The sequence below is a fragment of the Mytilus californianus genome, unplaced genomic scaffold, assembly GCF_021869535.1.
Source record: "Mytilus californianus isolate M0D057914Y unplaced genomic scaffold, xbMytCali1.0.p SCAF_5, whole genome shotgun sequence".
In the NCBI taxonomy this organism is placed as follows: Eukaryota; Metazoa; Mollusca; class Bivalvia; order Mytilida; family Mytilidae; genus Mytilus; species Mytilus californianus.
The window spans coordinates 77,754,503-77,779,820 of record NW_026262701.1 but is presented as its reverse complement, the minus strand read 5'-3'; the positions used below and the strand labels follow the sequence as shown (position 1 = coordinate 77,779,820).

General features: G+C 32.1%; 1 protein-coding gene across 9 annotated transcripts in view; it reads right to left on the bottom strand.

Moving 5' to 3' along the window:
• The window catches only part of LOC127701497 (monocarboxylate transporter 12-like), a 45,665-nt gene that overhangs the window by 6,803 nt on the left and 13,544 nt on the right, over positions 1 to 25,318 (bottom strand). For 3 of the 9 annotated variants that reach the window (XR_007982065.1, XR_007982066.1, XM_052205384.1), the window contains exons 1-7: positions 24,423 to 24,485; positions 23,409 to 23,461; positions 12,693 to 12,805; positions 10,476 to 10,736; positions 3,959 to 4,102; positions 2,424 to 3,143; positions 1,055 to 1,324 (exon numbers count right to left, since the gene is read on the bottom strand). Coding sequence is in view for 7 of the 9 variants with exons in the window: in XM_052205384.1 (XP_052061344.1) it covers positions 1,055 to 1,324; positions 2,424 to 3,143; positions 3,959 to 4,102; positions 10,476 to 10,701 (1,360 nt within the window). In the remaining 2 variants the exon portion in view is untranslated. Of the gene's footprint in view, positions 1 to 1,054; positions 1,325 to 2,423; positions 3,144 to 3,958; positions 4,103 to 10,475; positions 10,737 to 11,557; positions 11,591 to 12,692; positions 12,806 to 18,725; positions 18,803 to 20,635; positions 20,796 to 23,408; positions 23,462 to 24,422; positions 24,501 to 25,318 lie in introns of those variants that run through there. The other 6 variants (XM_052205380.1, XM_052205381.1, XM_052205379.1 and 3 more) reach the window with 5 other exon arrangements.

Genomic DNA, 25,318 nt, shown 5'->3' with positions numbered 1-25,318 from the left:
ATACATAAGAGGTCCAATATTGGCTGTGTCTTTGATTTGCACGAATAAATTCTAGGAATATAAAATAAGGAGATGTGGTATGATTGTCAATGAGACAATTATATATATATATACATGTTTTATTTTGCTCGACATATATATATATATATATATATATATATATAAATAATTGTAGCCCAAGTGATTTAAAAGTTCTATTTATCACTTTATGTGATTATTTTTTTTTACCAATTGCTCATATATCCCAAACATGCATAATCAAATTTAAAATGGCAATATGTATTACTTTTTTAAAATAATTTTACTTGACTCATTACATTTTTTTTCTCAAAAATATACTTTACCGTTCCGATCATCCTGAACGACTCAATCTTAACAAAGACCTGTTGAAAACTATGATGGTATTGTTTTAACAATTGGAGTCTATTTCATGCTATATAAAAACTGTTTCAATCAACCAGCGCGAATGACAAATAGCAAACTTTGTCAATTAAAGAATTGTTCTTGCAATATTTAGTTTTATATGGTGCAGAACATAACAGACTTCTCAATGCGCGGACGTAAACTTATAACATTGGTAAACTTCATATGAACCTTCAGTGCAGTTAAGCTGCATGAGAGTAATTGATTTAACCTGCAAACATTTAATACATAGACCCTTCAGTCATACATGCACTTATAAAGAGTTATGTTTGCAGGTGTGAAATAAAGCTGGAATGAACCTGATGTGTGTTGTATATTGCAATATTGTAGTGGTTTTCGTTAGTTGTAAAGTCATTGAGAAGGATTGTTTGAAGGATACAATTGATACATTAATACATTAATGCGTTCCTGATGAAGGTAAATCAAGAAAAACGCTTCAGACGCATGACAAATTGCTACATGTAATTTATTGAGTCTGAAAAAAAAACTTAACTAGACTTTTTAGTGCTTGGCAAACCTTCTAGCTAGTAATGTTTCCATCTTTACAAACATTCTTAATGTTTAACAATGAAAGAAGACTATACTTGATAGAAGAATAACTGCAAAATATTTTGATTTCAGTGAAACATACCCATACATATTCCGAATCCAACAGCACATGTCGCTAGTAAAGGAAAACTGTCACACCATGGTAATGCAATATTGGTTATCGCCCCTAGACACAATGCTCCAAGGTATAGATGGATACTTCGTACATGGAAAAAATCTACCGTAAATCCCGCCAGAATCCTGACAACGGTATTGGTTACGCCAATGATTGATATCAACATGGCGGCATGATACCGTGGAATACCCTTTGAAACAACCATGTCTGGTATATAAGTCATAGTTATAGACTGTGCTGAAGAAAATGAAAAAAAGTAATGTATTAATTTTGTATATCTCTTTGTTAAACAAAATAATTTTTATTATTAATTTATACCTTGCAATTGTTGTTGTAGAGATGTGGAAAGTTAAATGACGGATCGTTTGAGTAACTATTAATCGGTCCCGACTTTTTGCAAATCATAAACATTCCATTAAATTGAAAGTGAGATTAACAGAAACGTATAAAGTTAAATAATAAGTGACTAATGTTTTGTTTTTTTTTTTGTATCTGATTGCATTATTTACTTCTCCGGAGCGTCCCTGACATCATTATCATTTTGCGAACTTTATTTTGACCAAGTTTTTTTTATCTAATTCGTTTTATTCTAGTTGTAGAGGAACTTATCTCCTGTCCATGAACTATGTTTACTGACATTTATTCGAATACAAATATTTTCGTTGAGCCCGTATCTTAAGCAATATATGAAGAAGAAGAAATGTTCAACGCACGTTTCAGTTTATTTCAGCTAATTACTATCATAAGGTGTCAGACTAGTTAATTATCCAAAGCAGTCACATCATAATTCCTACAATGCCAATATTATATGACGCAAAATTGATCATTATATATAAAAGGTGTCTATGCATACATATATGAATATAAAGTTTTAGATCTACCGTGTAAACTTCATCAGGTAAACACAAGCCCAACACTTTTGAAATAAAAATAAATAAATTGTGCGGGAGCATGAAAACCAAAGAAGGCTTAAAAAGTCAGAACCATACACGGTCAACAGAGCACTCCAGAAATGCATGTACACTCAACAACGGAAAGAGGTTGAGCATTTCTTAAAATCTTGATGACTAAATTTCAACAACGTTATGTATATTGAAATTTGTTTATCAGCTTCATATAAGAATAACGTTATGTATAATAGACGTATTTACACTTGTATGCAAATTTGTATGCCATTACTGAAAGTCAAACAAGCTCCCGAAAAATTTTGCGAACATTATAAACTGATTGTTGCATGACGCCAGAAGGTTATTCGGAGACCGATCTAGTGTCATTCAGAGCAAGTTCAGCTAAATACCCAAAAGTGTAAGTACGAAACAGTTAGGTTTATACTTACAAGTCCACATAACCATGCAACATAACAGAAGAGTAAATCGTAGTTGCCGAAACATCTGTATACAGCTTAGAAACAATGAATCATTTTTTTCTTTTGCCTTTTTATTGTCGTCTTCTAGACCGTTTTCGAACTTAAGTTTGGAGTCGTACGAAGGTAAAAAGTTTATACTTCCGGAGTAAAATACGTCACTGCGTAACCTTGGTGATAGCAAAAAATGATACTCTGTTTTTCTGACATTGGTTGTTTTTATCGAGCTTAAATGTTGTTCACTGAAAAATTGTCTTTTATCAAAATTCTCATTTAAGTTTGTGTCAAGAAACGACTTTAGTTCTCCACCGATCCCTGATGTTGAGTTATAAACTTTATTTGTTGAAACAGATTCTTCGTTCTTGTATCTCAAAGATAACATAGATCGTCTTTCATCGGAATCGGAAACAGAGTTTTCCTCTAAACATTTACAAGTTGAACTATCTATGTTTCGTCTCGTTAATGGTCTGAATAAAGCCCCACATACTACAGCGTTCAGACACAAAGCAGCTATAATTAACAAAGTGTTTCTCCAATCATACATGTCTAATAATAATTGTGTGAGATATGGGTAAACAATCACACCTAAACCACTTCCGCTCATTGCTATACCAGTTGCTATGGCTCTTTTTCGAGTGAAATAGAGTCCAACCGCTACTATTGATGAAAGGAAGAAAAAACATATTCCAATTCCTAAAAATGAAATGTAAAGATTTACAGTTTAGTTTAGACATATATTATTGTTCAAAATGACAAATGGATCAGACACAAGTTTCACAACTTATATATAATAACATTTCTCCAAAACAATAAGAAATATACATAATAAATAATGAACACATCAAATATATTATACTAACAAATAATTTGAGCATAAAGATGTGAAAGCGAAAAGAAACTTGTACATGTTGAAACGAATCAATGAATTTTAATCGAGTGAATCTTTCTTGCGATATAAATAAAACAAACACATCGATTTGTCATTGTGGAATTATTTGATGCGCAATTCTAGTCTTGTGTAAATATAATTTAGATTTACAGTGAACTATGTTGTTTACAGTAGCATGATATTTCAAGTTCTACATTCTACTACACATAACCAAGTAAGGTGCATTATTCAGCTGCGATGAAATATTTGAAGAAAAGGCTTTATGAAAAGAAAAAAAATACTTGGAATGTCTGTCGTATGCTGCAACATTTAAGGCAATATTCGCAAACTCCTCATAAGTTATAAGAATTTCTTGATTTCTGTATTCGTTAACTTTTTAGCCTATGTTTCTCTAATCTTTATATTTTTGGCCCATTATTTTCTATTTTTATATATTATTTTTTTTGGTGTCAATTTTTATGTATTCTATATTTTTTGCCCAATTATTTTCTATTCTGTATACCCCACCCAGACCCTCATATGGTATGACGATTGTAGCTGTCTCGTGGACATTTTCCCCACATCTCCATCTTTATTTTATATACAATTTATATAAGTTCAAAATGTACATATAACTCACCGCAAATAACGCCATATGTAAAAATAAGAATAGTAAGATTTGGTGAGAAAGCTCCCGCCACTGTGCCGAGAAAGGCAATAACGCCTCCAGCTATCGCAACGGTTCTTACTGAATACTTAACAATGAGAAAACTCACAACTGGACCTGTAGAAAACATGAACACTATACATAGATGATTAGATAAATATAGAAATACATTTTTAAGGAATTCACAGTTTTAAAGAATTCAGACATTTTAACAGATAAAACACTTGTAAATGTACACGACCTTTGGTTGTACTTTTTTCAAGGTTACCATTCAAAAAAATGCGCGTCGATCTGCTATTTTATGATGCGTATTCATATTGCTCCGTGCCAATTTTCTGTGTTATATTTTGAGTTTTTTTTACGTTTTTCTGTCATATAAAGCAACAAATAATGCAGAGAAAATGAATATGCAAAGGAGTGCATTTTGGGGTATTTTTTTGTCTATAACTGTTTGTCTTTAGTTTCTATCGTGTTAACAGTCTTCTTTATAATCCATTGCCGCCTTGTTTTGTCTTATTGTTTGTACTATGCAACAATATAAACGATAAACAGAAGTGCATTGTTTCTACATTTACAAGTATAAACAGTCACATGGTATGGAACGCCACAGCTGTCTTATGTGGAACTCTGATATTACTTTATGTTGTTTTATTATTACTTGATGATATTTTGTCTTTACTTAATATGGTTTTGACATTACGTAATGATGTTTTGATATAACTCAATATGGAATAGTCATTACTTAAATAAATGATATTTCGATATTACACGATATGGTTTCGTATTGACTTGATATGGTTTCGTATTGACTTGATATGGCTTTGCCATTACTCAATATGGTTTTGCCATTACTCGATGTGGTTTCATCATTATTTAATGTGGTTGTGTCATTAGTCAATGTGGTTTTAACATTACTTGATGTGAATGTGACTTAACGTTATGTAGTTGTTTCATTACATGATGTGGTTTTGTTATTTCGTAATATGGTTTTAACATTACGTAATGATGTTTCAAAATTTGACGATTTTACACTACATGATGTGTTTGTTTCATTATTTGATGTGGTCCTGTCATTCTTTGATGTGGTTATCCCATTACTTGATGAGGTAAAATCACGTGACCAATTCGGAAAAAAATATGTTCTATTTTTAAACAGATTTCAATATGTCATTTGTTTAATGTGCTTTGGATGGGTATCGCTATCCATTGAGTTAAAATTAAAATTAAAGTTCGAGTGGTTGTTCAGAGTTATTTGGTATGAAAAAGGGAAACGGCAGACAATAATAAGAAAAAAAGTATTAAAAAGTTTACAGTATTTCGGACATAGTTGGGATATCCCCAAACCACTTGGTCTTGTTGTTTTTATACGACCGCAAAAAAATTTTGCGGTCGTATATTGGTATGACGTTGGCGTCGTCGTCCGGCGTCGTCGTCGTCGTCGTTGTCCGAAGACACATTGGTTTTCGCACTCTAACTTTAGTTTAAGTGAATGGATCTCCATGAAATTTTACCATAAGGTGCAATACCACACAAGGAAGGTTGGGATTGATTTTGGGGGTTATGGTACCAACAGTTAAGGAATTAGGGGCCAAAACTAAGCATTTTTGTAACTTCCAGACATAACTTGTGTGTTAGTGTATGGATCTCTCTGGCATTGTACCACAAGGTTCCATATCACAAAGGGAAAGCTGGGATTGATTTTGGGGGTAATTGCCTCCAAATTTTAGGAATTAGGGATCAAAAAGGGACAAAAAACAAGCATTTTTCTAGTTTCATGACAATAACTTCTGTGTAAGTGTATGGATCTTTCTGAAATTGTACTACAAGGTTCCATATCACAAAAGAAAAGCTGGGTTTGAGTTTGGGGGTAATTGCTCTAAACGTTTAGGAATTTGGGGCCAAAAAGGGGAAAAAAACAAGCATTTTTCTAGTTTCCAGACAATAAATTGTGTTCAAGTGTATGGATCTCTCTGAAATTGTAGTGCAAGGTACCATACCACAAAGGGAAGGCTGGGATTGATTTTGGGGGTAATTGCCTCAAAATGTAGGAATTAGGGGCCAAAAAGGGGAAAAACAAGCAATTTTCTAGTTTCAGGACAATAACTTGTGTGTAAGTGTATTGATCTTTATGAAATTGTACTACAAGGTTCCATATCACAAAGGGAAAGCTGGGTTTGAGTTTGGGGGTAATTGCCCTAAACGTTTAGGAATTTGGGACCAAAAAGGGGCCAAAAAACAAGCATTTTTCTAGTTTCCAGACAATAACTTGTGTTCAAGTGTATGGATCTCTCTGAAATTGTACTGCAAGTTACCATACCACAAAGGGAAGACTGGGATTGAGTTTGGGGGTGATGAATCATAAGGGGGTTCAAAATATTTGAGGGGGATTATTTTTCCTTTTTTTTTCTTTAAAATTAGCCATTTTAAATTGGTTATTTCTGATCTATATATAAAAGCAAATAATAATGATATAGTTTGAATAGGTAAATTAAATTTTTTTAAGTTCTTAGACCACATTCATTCTGTGTCAGAAACCTATGCTGTGTCAAATATTTAATCACAATCCAAATTCAGTGCTGTATCGAGCTTGAATGTTGTGTCCATACTTGCCCAAACTGTTCAGGGTTCGATCTCTGCGGTCGTATCAAGCTGCGCCCAGCGGAGCATTTTATTATCTTAAGTTCTCAAACGGAAGCAGTATTTTTGTAATAAATTTGTAAAATATTCCACGGAACCCTGTGTCTCGCCTGATATTGCTGCTGTAAGTGTAAAAGCGTCATGTCGATCGGCTGTACATTTATCTATACATTTATCGTTAAAAACAAAATTAAAAAAGAAATGTTTTTCTGTAGATGTTTTTTCTTGAAATTGAGGAATAACTCCTATACAAGTTTCAAAACACTTCATTGAGGTTTACAAATTTATCATGTCAAAACAGGTTAATTCGGTTTTATTTAACTAAAACAAAACTGTATGGTTTTCAACAGTAAGCAAAACCTATACCCTATAGTAAGCTATAAAAGGTCCCGAAATGGAAAATGTAAAAAACTAGAAACCTAACGATCTATAGATAGATAGATACTCTATTCTCTAAAAACTAATTACAATTTTACAGAGAAACATACAATATAAATACAGATACAATAGTTGAGGTAAACAAATACAGTATGATATTCTAAAAGTATAAAATTATGATGGCATACATGTTTAGTAACATGTATAATGAAAGGTTAAACTCAATAGAAATAAAAAAAAATGGAGATGGAGACGCTGACGCCACTATAGACGACGAAATATAGGTTTGTTGTGTCTCACTGCCGCTACATTGATGTCGCAGGCTCGACACAAATCAAAAGACTTGAACTTTATTGTTAACAAATGAAACACTTCAAATCAACTCACACTAAAGTTACAGGGAAACGGGGGGAGGGGGCTCTGACTTAGCGACAAAGCATAAATACTATAAAATAAGAATTCTCCAATGATCATTTGAATTATATGAATATCAATCTTATATTTGTAATCAATTGAATTCCCTGATCTACCTCGCACTAATTGAAAAATAAACTTTTTGGAATATCTGTTTCACATGTGACGACGGACATGTTCCAGTGGTCGTAACCATAATACTGTCATCTTTTCCTTGAATGTGAACTACCAAATAAAACCAAATCACTGGGTTTGTACTTTCTCGAATAACACGACGGGTGCCTTTCTGGAGCATCCGAGATCACCTCGATGGATTTATATTACCCAGTCATACCGATCTATTGAGTCAGCCAAATGAAACTGTTTTGTATGCCACCGCAACTGAAAGTTGGGGGCATATTATTTTACCCCTGCCCGTCCGTCCGTCCGTCTGTCCGTCCCATTACAGATATATAGTTATTCCGCATACAGTTTGAATCCTAGGAAGTTTTCTCTTTACTGTCTGTTTGTACATATATTGAAGGTGTGCATGTGGTCATGGTTTAATGTTCATTAATATTTGCTCTTTTGGGAGATAGTTGAACTTTTTTTTGTAATTTTTTGGGAAATTTACTTGCATAAGAAGAGCGTTTCCAGATAATTCCTCCTACAGTTTGAATGCTAGGAAGCTTTCACTCTGCTGGCTGTTTGTACAATTGTTAAAGGTGTGCATGTGGTCTAAGTTTTTATTTTTATTATCTTTTGTTCTTTTGGGAGATAATTGATTTTTTTTTTTTTTGTAATTTTTGGGGTATAAGCGGTTAATTTAAATGAGTTGAGTGCGGGGGCATCACTTTGTCTAGTTTACATTTTTTTCTCGTTTTGTGCTGTTACACAACTGTAACAGTCCGATGTAATGTTAGGATTTAGCGCTCACATACATGGTAAACTCCGCCACAGGTCTTTATGTACCTGCCCCAAGTCAGGAGCATGAAGTTCAATTGTTGTCGTTGTATAAATGTGTGTCATTTTTTTTGTAGATTGTTTAAATATAAATAAGACCGTTTGTTTTGTCGTTTGAATTTTTTCACATGGTGCATGGTGGCCTTTTGTAGCTGACTATACGGTGTGTTGAAGGCTGTACGGTTGTCTATATATGATTTCTTACACCCACTGCATTTAAACTCTGGTGGATAGTTGTCTCATTGTCAATCACACCACATCTAACTTTATTTCAACTTCTATGTTGCGTTTTTTATACGGTAACATAGTTTATCTTTTGTACGCATACCCCGGAGCCCTCTTTTCGGAAGCCCGAGCAAAAGTCCTTGTTCCGCGATAATAAATTTAATTACGAACTCATATAAGATAGCTCGAATTTCAACTCAAAATCTTAATCAATCTGAATGAGACTTAAATTCGAATCTAACTCAAACTCAAAAAGTGACTCAAATCTAATGTTGTAACTAGAACTCGACCTTTAAATGTGACTCAAACTCGAAGTCCAACTCGAAACTCAATGCTTACTAAAACTTTAATTCTAATAATGACTTGAATTCGAAATCGAAGACTAACTCAAAGTATAACTCAAACAGTAACCCGAACTTTAATTTGAACTCTAATTCGATGGATGGCCACACTCATCCAAGGCACATACAACAAGGAAATCTATCTAAAAAGAGAACAGGTTTTTCCGAATTGGTCACATGATTTTACCTCATTAAGTAATGGGATAACCACATCAAAGAATGACAGGACCACATTAAATAATGAAACAAACACATCATGTAGTGTAAAATCGTCAAATTTTGAAACATCATTACGTAATGTTAAAACCATATAAATAATAGGCAGATCATCATTACAAAATAACAAAACCACATCATGCAATGAAACAACTACATAACGTTAAGTCACATTCACATCAAGTAATGTTAAAACCACATTGACTAATGACACAACCACATTAAATAATGGTGAAACCAGATCGAGTAATGACAAAACCATATTGAGTAATTACAAAACTATATCAAATCAATACGAAACCATATCGTGTAATATCGAAATATCATTAAGTAATGACTATTCCATATTAAGTTATATCAAAACATCATAACGTAATGTCAAAACCATATTGAGTAAAGACAAAATATCATCAAGTAATAATAAAACAACATAAAGTAATATCAGAGTTCCACATAAGATAGCTGTGGCGTTCCATAACATGGAGTCTTTTTAAAATTATTTACACTAAAGGTTATAATTTGGTACGCTAGATGCGCGTTTCGTCTACATAAAACATCAGTAGCGCGCGAATCAAAAAAGTGGAAATCAAATACGAATTTCAGGACAATTTGAACACGAAAATTCCAGAAAGTTGTGCCAAGTACAACTATGGCAATCTATTCCTGGGGTAGAAAAACCAATGGTAAGTTTCTGTAAGATTAATAAGCCATTCTATGTAAAATTGCAAAATTGAAATTCTAAATTTTAGAAGATTTCAAAAAGGGCAAAAATGATTTACAAAATTCATCATTGATGTTTTAATCTTTCTTCATGAAGTATTTGAATTAAGGAATATATTTTTCCGAAAACGTACGACTGAATTTCCCAATTTATCTTAGAAGTACTTTTAATTCTCTTTTTGTTTTCTCTTCGAAATTAATGTCGGTTACCCTTCTAGAGAACACTTTCAACTCCGGCTTGAAGTGTAATTCAGTCTGTTCAAATATTAGTTTTCTATCACATGTTTAATGTATGCTTTTTATAAGAGATGATATTTGTATATGTCTTCTTTGAGACGGCTCGGAATTTTTGTTATTGAATTTCATTTGATATTCACGCCATCTTGAAATTTCTTCTTGGTTTTGATTGGTTGCCGTTAATGTGCCTACAGTTCGATTGGCTAGAATTAGATATACATGGAAGTTTGGAACACGATATAAAATTACAGTATGGGTATTCGAGATCCGATCAACGATTATTGCTTCATGTTGACGTTATTTATGACAATGTGAAGCACTCCGTACCTTTTTAGAAGGTTAAACTTGTTAATGTGCTATCTGATTAGACTTATACTCACCCATCATCATGCTTAGTCCAAGTTGAGATGAGCTCACCCATGCTGTAGCTGCTTTTGTTTCACCAAAATATTTTAAAAATGCCATCATCTGCACTCCCGATGAAAACATAGTTCCATCGGCAATAAAATTGGCAAAAAATGTTCCAATACAAACAATCCATCCCCATCCTCCATCAGGGGCTAAATCTGTATTGTCTTTTTTATTTCTAGTGCCAATTTTTGCCATTCGTATTACTTTGTTAAATCCATATTATGTCCAAACTAAATGAAAAATAGAAGTATATCAGCGACCTTATTGTACTTTGTACGCGATACATACTTATATATTATAGACTCCGGACTTGAGACATAACTAATACATACTTTCTACTTAACGGATGTATCGAGCGTATGATACACAATGAATATGGTTCAAATTGGATTATCCTTCGTTTATCAGAAAAAAATTATAGTAAATGCATTATATGGTGGATTTGTGTTTAATGGCTAGTGGCAAATATTACATGTAGATTAGTACGAGAATATGTTAATGCGATATGAATGGGACTCCTGCGTTGTACTAGATAGACTCGCTGAACCGACTTTAACGTACTGGTACCAAATAAAAGTCAACAGGAGGACATTCATCATTTCATGACATCATATTTCGACTCCGAACCGACCGAAACTAGTCTTTGCTCTTACTCTTAAATACAGCGGGCTTAGCGGAGAAGAGGACATATCAAATTTCAAATCTTTTGAATTACCCGACCGTAGATCGAACCCATGACCTCACGCACTCGAAGCGAGCATGCTACCATGATACGGTTCATTATATGAATATGAGGTAGGATAGGTACGAAAGTAAAATATAAGTTATATTGCAAACGTTCTGAAAATTGATATAGCTTATACTTTACTGAAGTGTCGGACCTATCAGATATACACATAATGCATTCGTAAAATGCGAGGAAACATATCTTACATTTGCATGGGTTACAGCTGTTTATTTTGATATGGTTTTCTTGTAAATTGGAATTAATCCAGTTTTAACTATAATGTTCCATTGTCCGTTAAAAATGCATTATACGTCCAATACTTACATATATGAGTTATGTCCATTCTCCTCTGTAAGTCTGTAGGACAGAACGCAACATTACTTTATATAGGTATGTCATACGTATGTGATATTTAAAATGCATTTTTAATGGCAGAATCAACTCTTAAACCATTCAAATGGTCTTCCTTTAACACAAAAAATGACTGTATACGTCACCTAATGTATAAGTATTGTTATTTAAGAATTCAGTAGTAGTAAGAAGTTCCGTATATTCATAAACTGTTGAGGTAGATGAACTTTTGTACAAAAGGTCAGTTATTTATGATTTGCAAAAATTGCAAATGAGGACATTAAAATGTAGTTTAATTCAGTTTAAATTATATATTTATGATAAAATGTGCACCAATAAATGAAGGAATATACAGATAAATAGAGGCATGAAATAAACAAAATGAAATAAAGATGACCTGCAAATATATGTTTCTCTTTGAATGATAAACACACGATTTACCACCAGAAACTTTTGAAAAGTCAAATAACATTTCATCCAGGTTACGTACACAAGTTCTGTGAGTGTATACAGTTTAAAATATAATGGACGGCTTTATCTTTTCTGCAACTTTACTGTTTGTCCTTGAGCTTATTTGTGGCTACTTTAATTCAATAGTATTTCATACTACAACTATTAAGTCATGAACATAACTAAAAATTATAAAAATTTGACAATATATAGAATAAAAAATTGAAGGGAATGAAATAAAAAAAGCAAAAATGCATGAAAAAAAACAGTTAAAAAGTATCGGTCATAAATGAACAAAAAAAAAATAGAAAATGGAGATAATATAAGATAAAGATAGTTAAAAATTAGTGAAATCATGTATATGTCAAAACCAGCTACACACTCTGAAGTTTCAACTTTGTAACTCGGGACAATAGACTATCTTGTCTAAATTCTTGTAGTTTCAAATAGCATGTTAAATATGCCACTGGCAGTTAAGCTAAGTATTGTGGAAGGTCGAACGTTATAACTTAACCTGTTCAGATCATTTATAATTTGTTGGAAATTGCGCAGTAGAATTAAGCGTTTTCTTACCTGGTCAAAGTGATGAGATGAAAGAACAATAAATGATAAATCTTCGACACCATTTGCCGGCAACAGTTATGAAGATTGTACTTACTGTAAATTTATTAAAACGTTTATACTCTATCATGTACTGTATTCGTGTTAAGTCGGATTACATTTGTTGACTAACACAGTTGGATGAGAATATAGCTGAAAGATAGTGGAAACCTAAAATGAGGAAAAAAAATGTTAATTTGTCGGTATGCGATCACAGTTTTTATGACCCCAATCTGACCTCGATGATAATAGATATTCTGAAATGAATTATGATTTTATATATTGACGATGCGCTTACTTAGCTTTTGATATTAAATCATTTTGTTCTAATATCTACAAACGAAATCCAAAAAATTACATTAACAATTCATAGATAGTTGATTCAAAATTTCTTTATATCCCAAAATAATAAATTTGAATTAATCAAATAATATGGTATAAAATGTAAACAAATGTTTCTCATTTGAATTGTGTTACATTTGTCATTGTCGGGGCCTTTTATAGCTGACTATGATCTATGGGTTTTGCTCATTGTTGAAGACCATACGGTGACTTTAAGCTGTTAACTTCTATGTCATTTGGTCTCTGGTGGAGAGTTGTCTCATTGGCAATTAAACCACATCTTCTTATTTTTATATTTGCACCCAAATCAGAATCCATTTACATGCATATGTATTTTTAAAGGATTCAGTATTATTTATTGGTGACAATTCTGACAACATCAAAAAATAGAAAACGCGCGAGTTTCTGGGATGCCAAAAAACACTGGTATTTGTATAAGCCTGTCTCTCCCCAGAATACGGGAATGATTTCTAAGAACACTTTCCTTGCTATGATTTTCCTTTCGGGTGTTATTTTTTAAATAAGATAATATTCTCTTTCCAGATTTGCCATTTTCTTCTATCTCATTTTTTTTTGTCTCGGATTTACTTTTTTTTTACGCTTATTACACAAAAATTATAGGAGCTTATTGTGGAATTATTACTTCATCCAAACGTTATGTAACACCCAGTTTCTTTGGTATATGAAGCATCGTTATAAGCAATATAGAAATAAAGAGATGTGGTATGATTGCCATTGAGAAATCTATCAAAAAGAGACCAAAGGACGAAGATTGAAAAATAACTCTTAGGTCACCGCACGGTCTACCAATAACGAGCAAACACTTACCGTATATCATGTTAGCTATTAGAAGGCCTGACATGAAAAATGTGTGAAAATTCATGAGAAAATCTACTACCTGACTTTGCTAAATACAGTAAACGAAGAAAAAATATGGTAGCAACAAAAGTCTTTAAGACAACCACTGATCATTAGTTACAGGCACATATATATATAATAAATATTGATTTGCTATTTCAAAAAAGTTATACTATTGCGTTTGAATTAGATATCATGTCTTTTGGAATGACTATTAATTTGCAACTTTATAACACGTAAAAGTCTTATTAAATTGTATCTTAATCTTTTATTTTTACATTTCTATCTGGTTTTTTTCTTCTTCTTCAGGTCAGCATTGTAATACAAGGGTTTTTTTTCTTATACGATATGAAAACTATTTCCAAGTACAGTGGCCGATATTACAGAATATAAGAAGGCATTATTTTATTATCATCAGATAAGGTAATTTGGTCTTTGTGAGCATTCTTCGATATCATAAAGTAATGTTTTTGTTTATAAATAAATGGAGATGCTGTGCGTGTACTGATTTTGTGTCATGGATGGAAACCTTATATCCTTTGTTTTTCTATTATAAAACAACAAAGGATATCTACAGGGTCACAAATGATAGTCTTTACCTGCAGACAAGTGTCTATACAAAAATTGTCATTAAAATAAACCAATATATATATATATCAAAAGACAAATCAAAAATTAAATAACCATAACTAAGGTGTGGGACAATGTTTATCACAAGAACCAACCAATAGCTAAAACAAACCAGTAAGAAATATTAGTACTTTATGATCAATTTTCATTATTTTACTTCTAATTTTATTATTAATAATTCATTTATTTATTTATTCTATGAAGTGTAAGAATTTATCATATATTATAAACGTTAACATGTAATATATATGATTCCTTTTTATAATGAAAACAAAATAGTGCAAATAAACTCCTATATTAAAGCATCATGTCTCTTTCCAAGACTCTACATGTTAATATATTAATTAAAGGTTAATACTTACAAAGATAACCCACCGACTGTTTTGGTATATGATTCTCAAGCAGGTCTTAACTCCTTATTTATATATCAAAGTATATGTCACATGTCTAGGAGACTTTAAAACCATCTTTTAGCCTTGTAGACCAGGAAGCTTATTCACAACGCATCCGTTAACTAACGGATTTTTTTTTAATTCAAAATAGAATTAAAAGTGCATATTATTGAATTGTGGGAGAGAGTTTTTGCTTATTTTAATGCATGCATTTAGGAGTTCAGTTAGCATGCTTATTGCATGTAGTTTCTAGTTTTATCAGGTTTAATACTGCATGTAAACTAAATCTCCTTGTGTATACATATACAAACAGGGGTGGGCTTCTGTAAAGATCATTTTAAAAGAGAATAGTTGTTTTTAAATTCATATAAACAGAAAAGTGCAAAATTATAAATACAAATACTATCATAGCTTGATGATTAGAGAGAATTTTACATCGATCTATTATATAACATTTCGTCATTAAAGAGTGCATTCAACAAACATTATGATATGATTATATAATAAAAGTACAGTAGCATACACAATAATGTTGATATCTATTGATGGTTGACCACCGCTGTTATCGTGGCTTGATAGCGTGCTTGCCTCACGTGTATGTTCGTGGGTTCGATCCTCGGTCGGGTCAAAACAAAGACTTTAAACGAGCATGGGTTTTGCAAAATTACAAAACTTGTCAATGAACATTTGTCAAACTTATGATATGTTAAGCGCTTTCTGTTATAACTTTGGATTTTTGTCGACATTAGAAGAATATAACAAGCATGGTACTGTCCCAAACCTACGGATGAGCGTTCCTATCAAACAGTAATATATATATAAGTCTAAATTGAAAACAACGTTCAAACCTATGATTGCGTTGGAAAAAACCGCAATTTTTATACGTGTGCAAGCAAAACAAATTTCTTGGTAGAGGGGTCTAAATACAGCACAAACAACATTTTCCAAAAGACCAAAAAAGTGAAAAAGTATATTTTGGAAAAACGCATTTGACTAGCAGGTCGAACAACGGATGTTCTTATACCCTGCTGACTGCCATTGGCGATGCCAAATAAACAGATCACCAGATGTAACAAAATGGATCTTGACTATTAATTTAATACCAAACAGAAAACAATAAACTTGCGGAAAAGATGGTATACCGCAACCAAAAGGCGCAAAAATTAGTACACCATATCCGGATTTCGACAATTAATGTCTCTTCAATGATATAGCTTAAGTTATTGTTTGGCTCAATAAGCAAGATTTATTGACAAACCAAGTTTATTAAGGATTTAAAGAGCATTGAAAACCAAAATGTCATATAGGTGTGTCAAATCTAGCAAACGCCGTTTATGCCTGGTGGTGTTTTGAATGATTTAAACATGTTTTTAACAGTTTTACAGAAAATGATCGCATCAATCTTTCATGGAGCGCCTAAAACAAAGAATTATTTAAATTTGAAATCGAAATATAAGCAAGCCTTGTAACGTCTATTATTTTCCACCGAAGAAGGTTGACTCGGTTATAGATAATGGTTACCTGGACTTCTCTCGCAAGACGCATGCCGCGTTGTTCTTTTGAATGTGTTATATGTATAAATATGCTGTCACGTCTTTTTTTAATGAATACGGTGTTTCGAGTTCTAGGTGAGTGCCACAAACGATGACGCGATTTAACGAGCATGTACATGATACAAATCATCATATATCACTTATTTTTGATATTTCATGTAAAAAAAAATCCTACTATCAATTCCAATTTAATTCTTAGTTCTGAACATTACAAGAAAATGTATACGATAAAATGCATGTAGTACATGCAACTCCCATTCATCACTGGGGTATTCGGTATTGTGTCACCTAGGTATTTGATAGGAATACTACGGCTGCACTGGCAGTACTGACGAAGTTTTCATATCCGAAAGCTAGGTGACCGAATTCCATGGTTATATATATTTTCATGTATGTGTAATGATATAATCAGCTGAAATCAAAATCTCTAGTGTAACACATAACAATCTGTCATTCAATAGACGGCTTACCATATCGGTATCCTTATTTCAGGACACAAATGAGATGATAATGATGGATGAATGTTTGGCGTCCAGTGGCAAATTAGGAACATATTCAGGACTTGTATTTGGTTCATCCACATTATATTTTTATATTAATTATTATAATTATTTATCCTTAATATTGCAACTATCATTTTTTATGTCTTCTTTTCCTTTTTCAACATGATTATGCCTTATAGCAGAATCTTTCCTTTTAATTAATTATTCTGAATTTTCTTCAAATGTTAGTCTTAAGATATAACGTAAATACTAACAAAGTGGTTACAATACCCTTTCGAAATTAGAGATATGATAGTGCATCAGGTGCCCCGGTAAAATTTTGAGTTCGCCTATCATCTCCGAATTCTATACAATTGTATTGCATTTTCTGATAGACAATAATTATTCACAAAATAAAACACATGTCAAAATAGTGTAACGGACATACAGGTCAAGAAAAAAAGAATTTAATACATTTCACCAGTTATTCTTTTATTTTAGAAGGTCACAAGTTGATAAAAGGGGAAACTAATTTAATTCAAATTTAACGATCTATATTAAAAGGGGACAGAAAACCCTTTATTCCTGGAAAACCCCCTTTTATTTGAGTATCGTAAATATCTACAATATAATTTTGTACTTTTGAAGCCTCATCTGCATAACAATTTTGTTCTAATTGTGGTTATATATCAAGTGTTTCCACAAATATATTGTTAAAAATAGATCTGAACTACACTTGAGGATTCATATGTAGTCCGGAAGTTTTCTTTATTATCGCTTACTGGACACTGGGTCAATTATAGCTGACAAGTTTCTGTTTAAACATATTACACACACATGCATAGATAAACTTTTGTTGATAAGGGTTTATCTTGATTAATGGCTTTATATAGAAGTCTTGTTTTAAAAGATTTTTTATGTTTCTTTGATTCTTAGTTCAGAGTAAACGATCATTTTTTATTCTTTTAACTGCCTACATGTATTTATCATAATTGGATTCAATTCCAAAATTCCAATTTTATTCAGGTTACATCACCAAAAGTATCGTGTAGCAAAGAATATTTATTAATACTTATTTTTATTTAAATTCTACCCTTTAAAGTACACTGTATTGCGACTTGCTATTATCATATACTTCAACGTATATGGAGGTTAATATATTAACTTTCAAATTTGTGACACTGAAGATAATGTGTCAAACAAATCACGGATTTAAATGGTATTCTGTATCATATCTAAGTAATATGATAAATATGCATGGATATATCTTTTTTAATTGAAAATAAATAGTTCGGGCGTAAAGATATGTTTAAATGCATCGAATATATACTGTGTTTGGGTTTATAATTTTAGTTTTATATAGTAAAAAAAGGCCAATAAGATGTGGGATGGTTACCAAGGAAACAACTAACAACAAAAGACAAAGGACTAGGATGTTAACACCGTACTACTTCAACAATGCTCAAAATCCATGGAATACAGGTACATGGCATGAGATGGACACTTGAAGAATGGACACATCAGTGAAGAATGTGTCAGGGTTAAACATGTCCAAGACCTAACTCACTATAGCTTTGAAACAGGGAGAGGTACTGGAGGAAAAAAAACTAACAAAATATTTCAGAATGTAAGAAAACGATCAACCTTTAGGGTTTCTCCAAGACTTTAATCAAATAAATTTATTATAATATTTTGAGTTTAAAAAGAACGAACACCTTCTCGTACGACACAACACTTACGATGAGTATATTTTCACAATTAGTTATGGATACAAAGAAAGTTTATTTCAAAATAGCTGTGGCTAACTAGAGCTGTTAAAAGGAACAGGTCTTACCCTTTTTCATACGATTCACTTCTTATGTTCACAAGATACCAATAATACGAACGATTTGTCACCTCTTTACAGGAACACGATTCTGAAAATAAGTTTACACACTTCGGACTTGTTTCATATATATAAAAGTCCAAGGTCAGTGACTGACAACTGATTTGTGATCTTGTTATCAACCTGTAATGTTCACGTAAATAGTTTTATCTCATTACAAATTTATATTGTTTGAACAAAAGGGTTGATGTACTCTTACATGTGCGTATAAAAATGAGAGGCAATTATCCAGTAGGACATGGAAACTTTACACACGATATTGATATCATTCAAAAGACTTGGAAGCATTTGCTTATGGAATAACAATGTCTAATAAGGAAAGGTTCATGAACTCTAAATCGGCTGAACTTTTTCAGTCGCACTGATAATGACCGTTAATATATCGACAAAAATCTTGGGGGTTGCGATGGGTCTTTGGGAGTAATCTTGTTTGGCAAATATCTTGTTTGGCAAGTGCGTGACAACGATTAAATGGTTAATATTGACAAAAGATGTATTCACGAAAACAACTTCTTTTGACTGACTGTTAATCAAAACCACCTGCTAAGTTTTGAAGTATCGATATATGTGTTTCCTCTACACGTCTAAGGAGTCTGTCATTCGGGCGTAATGTGTTGAATCGTTTACGTTCTATTAAAAAGGGGGGGGTAAACAAACTTCATATTGCAACGGTAATGGAAGCCCGGGCGGGTGGCTTTGCTACATGAAATCCGTTTTGAAATGCAGCGACATATATAAGACCATAAAGAGGCATGATTCTATTAATTAGCGACACGAAAATAAATACATTCACACTAACTGGAGATGAGATGCAGTACTCAAAACACTATTCCCATCGTGTATTATTCAAAGAGAGATAACTCTAGCGCATTACTAGATTTCTTAAATCAACATGATAATTCAATTGAATATGAAATGAGTGTTAATTAGCTTGGAAGCAGTGAAGAAAGAAAGCTACACATCAGAAAACGAATTTTTATATGTGTCTGTGCAAAAATTAATATTCCCTTTGAATTCAACTTATTTATCAACTTTTCCCAAGGAACTGATTGGGCAGGTTACAGTAAAAAAATTAACATCCTTTTTGTCATGATGCATATTAATAAATTCTTAGATTAGGTAATTTTCCATAACAGAGTTTCCAAGAAAATATTCTATAATTTTACAGAAATGTGGCCAAGTAAATATGTCATTATATCTTCAATCTAATACTAGTATATCATGAAAAATTGAAAGTGTCTCTCACGCCAGGCAGCATCTCAAAATCATCTTTTCATGAACTATTAATTTAACGTTCATATCGATCATATAACATCCCGGACAGTTATTGCTTAAAGAGCATAATTATGTCGCTTTTATTTTGATTTCTTATTCAAAAATATTATTTTGATTTAAATGCATAAGTATAGTTTAACCATTTCTGTCTTTACTTTGTCGTTATCGGTTGCCCATCTCAGGCTTCCTCGGTTTTTATTTTTTTTTTTAGGGTGGAGGGGGACAATCCAATGAGAGTTAAAAGAGTATTTATCTGCAAATAATTTGTAATTTGTTTGTTTCTTTTGTTCTTTTTTTGTTCTTTTTGCTTATTCCTAACAGTATTCGATTCCTCTATCATATAAGAAATTATCAATTTATACTTATTCCTTTTGTCTCTCTTTCTAGTCCGCGTTTAGTTTTTAATGGGTAGTATACATTTAAGTTTTTTTTGTGGAGTATAAAAGTTTTATTTTGCAATATCTTTTGTTATATACGTTTTCGTTTCTTCATACTCATTTGCTTAATGACCAGTGGCAAATACTTAAGTCATGCATGATCAGGACGATGCATTCATTGTAAAAAAAACTGTAATTTTGTCTTACCAGTTTTGATAAACATGTGCGTCTACTGCGCCTTCTGCTCTCAGAATGCTTTTGGTTGGCGCCATTTATTACTCATAAGTACAATAAGAATACGCACAATTAATTGACCTTGACCTGATAGAAAGTTACAACACACGGAACTTGAACATTTCATGTGAATTATATTTATCAGAAAACTGGAAAGTTTCCATGTGCAGAGAGTTGCGTGCACGTAATTACCCCAGTAAAATCTGGTTGTGAATAAAGTGTGCCAAATGGAACAGTACTATGCGAACTTTCGATTTTTAAATTCCGAAAAGTATTCCAGGAAACAATTACTGAAAAAAGGAGGTGGGGGTATACACAAATGAGACAGCAACCAAAAAAGATGAATGTTTATAGAAATTAATATGCTGGCCTTTTTATAGTGTGTGATAATAATATCTGAGGGAAATCGATGTGTGCTATACCGCGGTTCACTTAAACGCATTTTATGGCAATACAGCTGAATTAATTAAAATGCATTTTTTTGCAGTATTTCAGGAAATGATTTTGCTACGTTACCCATGTTTGTACGTCTGGTTAATGTTTTGTCAGTCGGATATTGTTGGTTGATGTGATCCGTTGTACAGGCTAGTGTGCTTGGTGCTCCCTGTTATTTTTTTTAATGTACTAAAGTAATATGAAAATAAGAAGATGTAGTATGATTGCAAACTAGACAACTCTCCACCAGAAACCAAATGACGTAAAAGGTTAGCAGCTATAAGTCACCGTAGTTTACTTTGCAGAAAATGTAGCATGATATATGCTAACAAGAAATAAGTATCAGTAACGTACAGACACTTGTCACTAAAAATACCTATATACCTTGTAATATTATTAATGTATATATATTTTTTCAGAGACAAGTGTCCGTGTAGTAACGCTTATCAATAATTGTAGTAATATACATGTATGTGTATGTACAAGTCTGTGTATGCAAACAACAAGTGCTAAGAGAATTACAGATACAATCAGATGGGTCGGAGTCGATAAGGATAAATAAATAAAATGTTCGCCACACTTGGCAACCAGATTCTGATATTACTTGGTAAGACAAATTTTTTTTCTCGCCGCTTGCAGAGTTTCTTCCAATGAACGTAAATCTAAAGGAAAACACTGTATACACGTTTCAGATTTGTTCTTTGAATAATTAAAACAGTTTATTGAAACACAATTTGCCTTTGTGGTTTCAATTAATAGCATTATTTTTTCATCTACTGGAAAACGTCACTGACAGATTGTGATAGATGTGAAGTGTCATCTAGAAAGATGGAAAGAAGCATGATCGGTATATATATATACAAAACGTACTCGAAACTTCGAAGGTACAATACTTTGTACAATACACTTTCGTTTTTCAGACAGGTAACCATAGATGTGAATCAATTTACGATATTTTTTAATCTTTCTAGTTTTAAACAATTTATAATTTTCAATCATGGTCTGCTTGTTGTATGAGGTATACTGATTGTAGAAATAAAAAGCAAAAATATCTGATAAATTAATTCTTTGTATTACACAGTATTCATTAAGAATGTTATCTCAAAACTGCTTTAAATAGTCCCTATAGACCCTTTATTACGCAATCAGACTGATACAAAATCAAAACATCTCATATATTTTATGATGGTATGATACTAAACCAATAACGGGAGGGATTGTGCTTGATTTTCACATGATAAAGACATAATCTTTCAATAAGTTTAATTAAGGTCTGGAGCTGGCATGTCGATAACTGCTAGTAGTCCTTTGTTAATTTATGTATCATTGTCATTTTACTTAGTTTCTTCTGTTACCATTTCTGACATCGGACTCGGACTTCTTTTAAACTGAGTTTTACTGTGCGCATTGCTGTGTGTTTGTTAATTCTACATTAGCTAGAGGTATAGGGGGAGTGTTGAGATCTCATAAAACATGTTTAACCCCGCCGCACTTTTGCGCCTGTCCCAAGTCAGGAGTCTCTTGCATTTGGTAGTCTTGTATGTTTTGGGTTTTTTTTTTCTTAATTTTGGTTCATTTATATGTTTCGGAGTTCAGTGTGACGTCTATTTTCACTGAACTAGTACACCTTTTTGTTTAGGGGCCAGCTGAAGATCGCGTCATGGTGCCGGATTTTCTCGCTGTGTTGAAGACCCATTTGTGGCCTTGGGCTGTTTTCTGTTGTTTGGTTAAGTTATTGTCTCTTTGACACATTCCCCGTTTCCATTCTCAATTTTATCCAATACTTCAGTCAGCTTTTGAGTACTAGTTGAGTGTTGTTGGCAATATTCAAATAATTTAGCTTTCAACAACGAGAACAACTTGTGGAGGGAATATGCTTTATTATTGATTAGTCGTATTTCGATTACAATGAAAGTAGAACAGGGCAACGTTTTAATAATCTAATGCATTGAAGAAAATTGCTTTTAAGAACATCGGTTACTGAAAATGGTATTTTTAAGTTGTTGTTTCTCTTTAAACAAAATGTCAATGTCTTTTGTGCCTAAGATCTTTACTTATAAAGGTTTGTTTTAGATATACATGTCATTATTCCATTTTCAATAATATCAACCTGTAAAAAACAATTCTGATGAAAATTACCACTTCATTCACCACTTTTAATGAATTCCCTTTATAGATGTAATTTGTATAATCATTGGTTTGAGAATTTGATGAGGATTAAGACCCAAGATTTAAAATAATATACAAGAAAATAATATAAAATAAAATCATGACAAATAAAAGCAAAATTAAATATTGTACACAAACTTACCTCAAAGTAGTTGTATGGTGTTCTTTTCCTAGAACTTCTATTTATTCATGAACCTAGAAAAAAAACAAGAAAAAAAACGTGACAATAAGCATAATATCATAGCACCAATAGGTATACACTCAATCGATATGCATACAACATAATGATTACTTAGTCTTGTGACACCAATATTCATAACGATGAGCCTTAATTGTTTGAATAATCAAAAGACATTATCCCGTTGATATAAGAGTATAATCAGTTTCCTTGAAATATCATAATAGAGAAAAGAAACAAACAATTCAGAAAAGATATTAATTGAAAAAAAAACGTTTACCTTGAAATTGATGCACCCTATATCCCTACTTATGGCTAAATCAATATATTTCAAATTCATGTCGATGTGTATGTCGATGTTTAAATAATAAATTTCACATTCAAATTGATTAATTGTTGTTTTATTATATAAGTATGAAAATGATATGCAGAACACACGGAAAATTAAAAAAAAACACAAATAACTTCGCACTTTCTCTTTTTAAACAAGTATTCCATGATTCTGTGTTGATTGTTTATCAAGGACAAGATCAGTATTCAGCACCAAAACCCGAAATCTAATTAGGAGCCAAAGTTTTTGATCATCAATCACAGAATGAAATATTTTTTGTCGATCATACGCTATTGATTTGTAACTAAATGTGAAAGAAAACGGACACATAGGACCTTTTATATTCATGTATTGCTTCAATAATTTCCTCGACATTATGATCAACAGAAACTCGTTTATATAACTTTAAAATAAAATCTCTTCTTCCACTTCCGCTCCATAAAAACTAAGAAATGAATAATAAAGGGAAAGAAAAAAAATAAGAAAAATACAATATAATTGTAGGGAACTATAGAGAACGAAAATAATGGGTCAACAATTGTGGTACTGTAAAAAGTATAGTACTAAAAAGTGCATGCGTAATAACTATTTATTGCTAAATTTAAGATTGCGCAAAACTTCACTAAAATTTAAAAAAAAAAACTTACATTTATTAAATTTATTTTACGCATCCAACTTGTTGTTTACATCACTAGAAAATAAGTCGTACTGATAAGTAATTTGAATATCAAAGGTATATCTTTTTTTCTGAATATACCAATGAACGTACGGAACGCACCACATGCATATTTTATTGATTTGTGTTGGTTGTCATCAGTAACAAATCATCGAATGTTTGTAAACTCATCCAATGCTCCTGTGGGTATGGGACAATTTCATGAGGATATGAATGGGGTTAACATAATACAGAATGATGGGTCGAATCGACAGTAAAATGGACCAAAAAATAAAGATTAGCGAAAAAGGGGGTAAAAGAATAGATAAAAATGGACGGCTTAAATATAAAGAATAGAGAAAAATGACCCAAACATTTAGGAATACAGAAATAAAGGACTCTATCCAGACGTTCCTTTATTGCATGTGGAATACCTTCAGAATGCTTGTTTGTTTTCAGTTATGTACAAGCACACTTGTCTTTGGGATTTTATATAGTTTTTGTCAATTTTTCGGAATGTGTCTATTACGTATGGTTTATTCCAAAGGTTGTGTAAAGAAATGAAATCTTAGTCACAGTAAAACACATGACCTTGGAAAATTAGTGAATAAAATTCAAGCGCCTGAAGTCCACTGAATGTTATCTTAGGATGGTCCAAGTTTTCTAATGTGTTCTTAAACAGTTTTTAAGTTAAGACTCAAAATCTCACCCGAAATCTTTCGTGTCTAGTCAAGAAAGATAATAACTGATGTCGTTTCAATCTAAATATCGACGATATGACTATAATTTTATTTTACCTTGGCAACATAGTACATATTATTTGGTTTTAATAAATTACATCACAACAACAAATAAATGACTAAAGAAATGTTGGAACTATTCCTCATT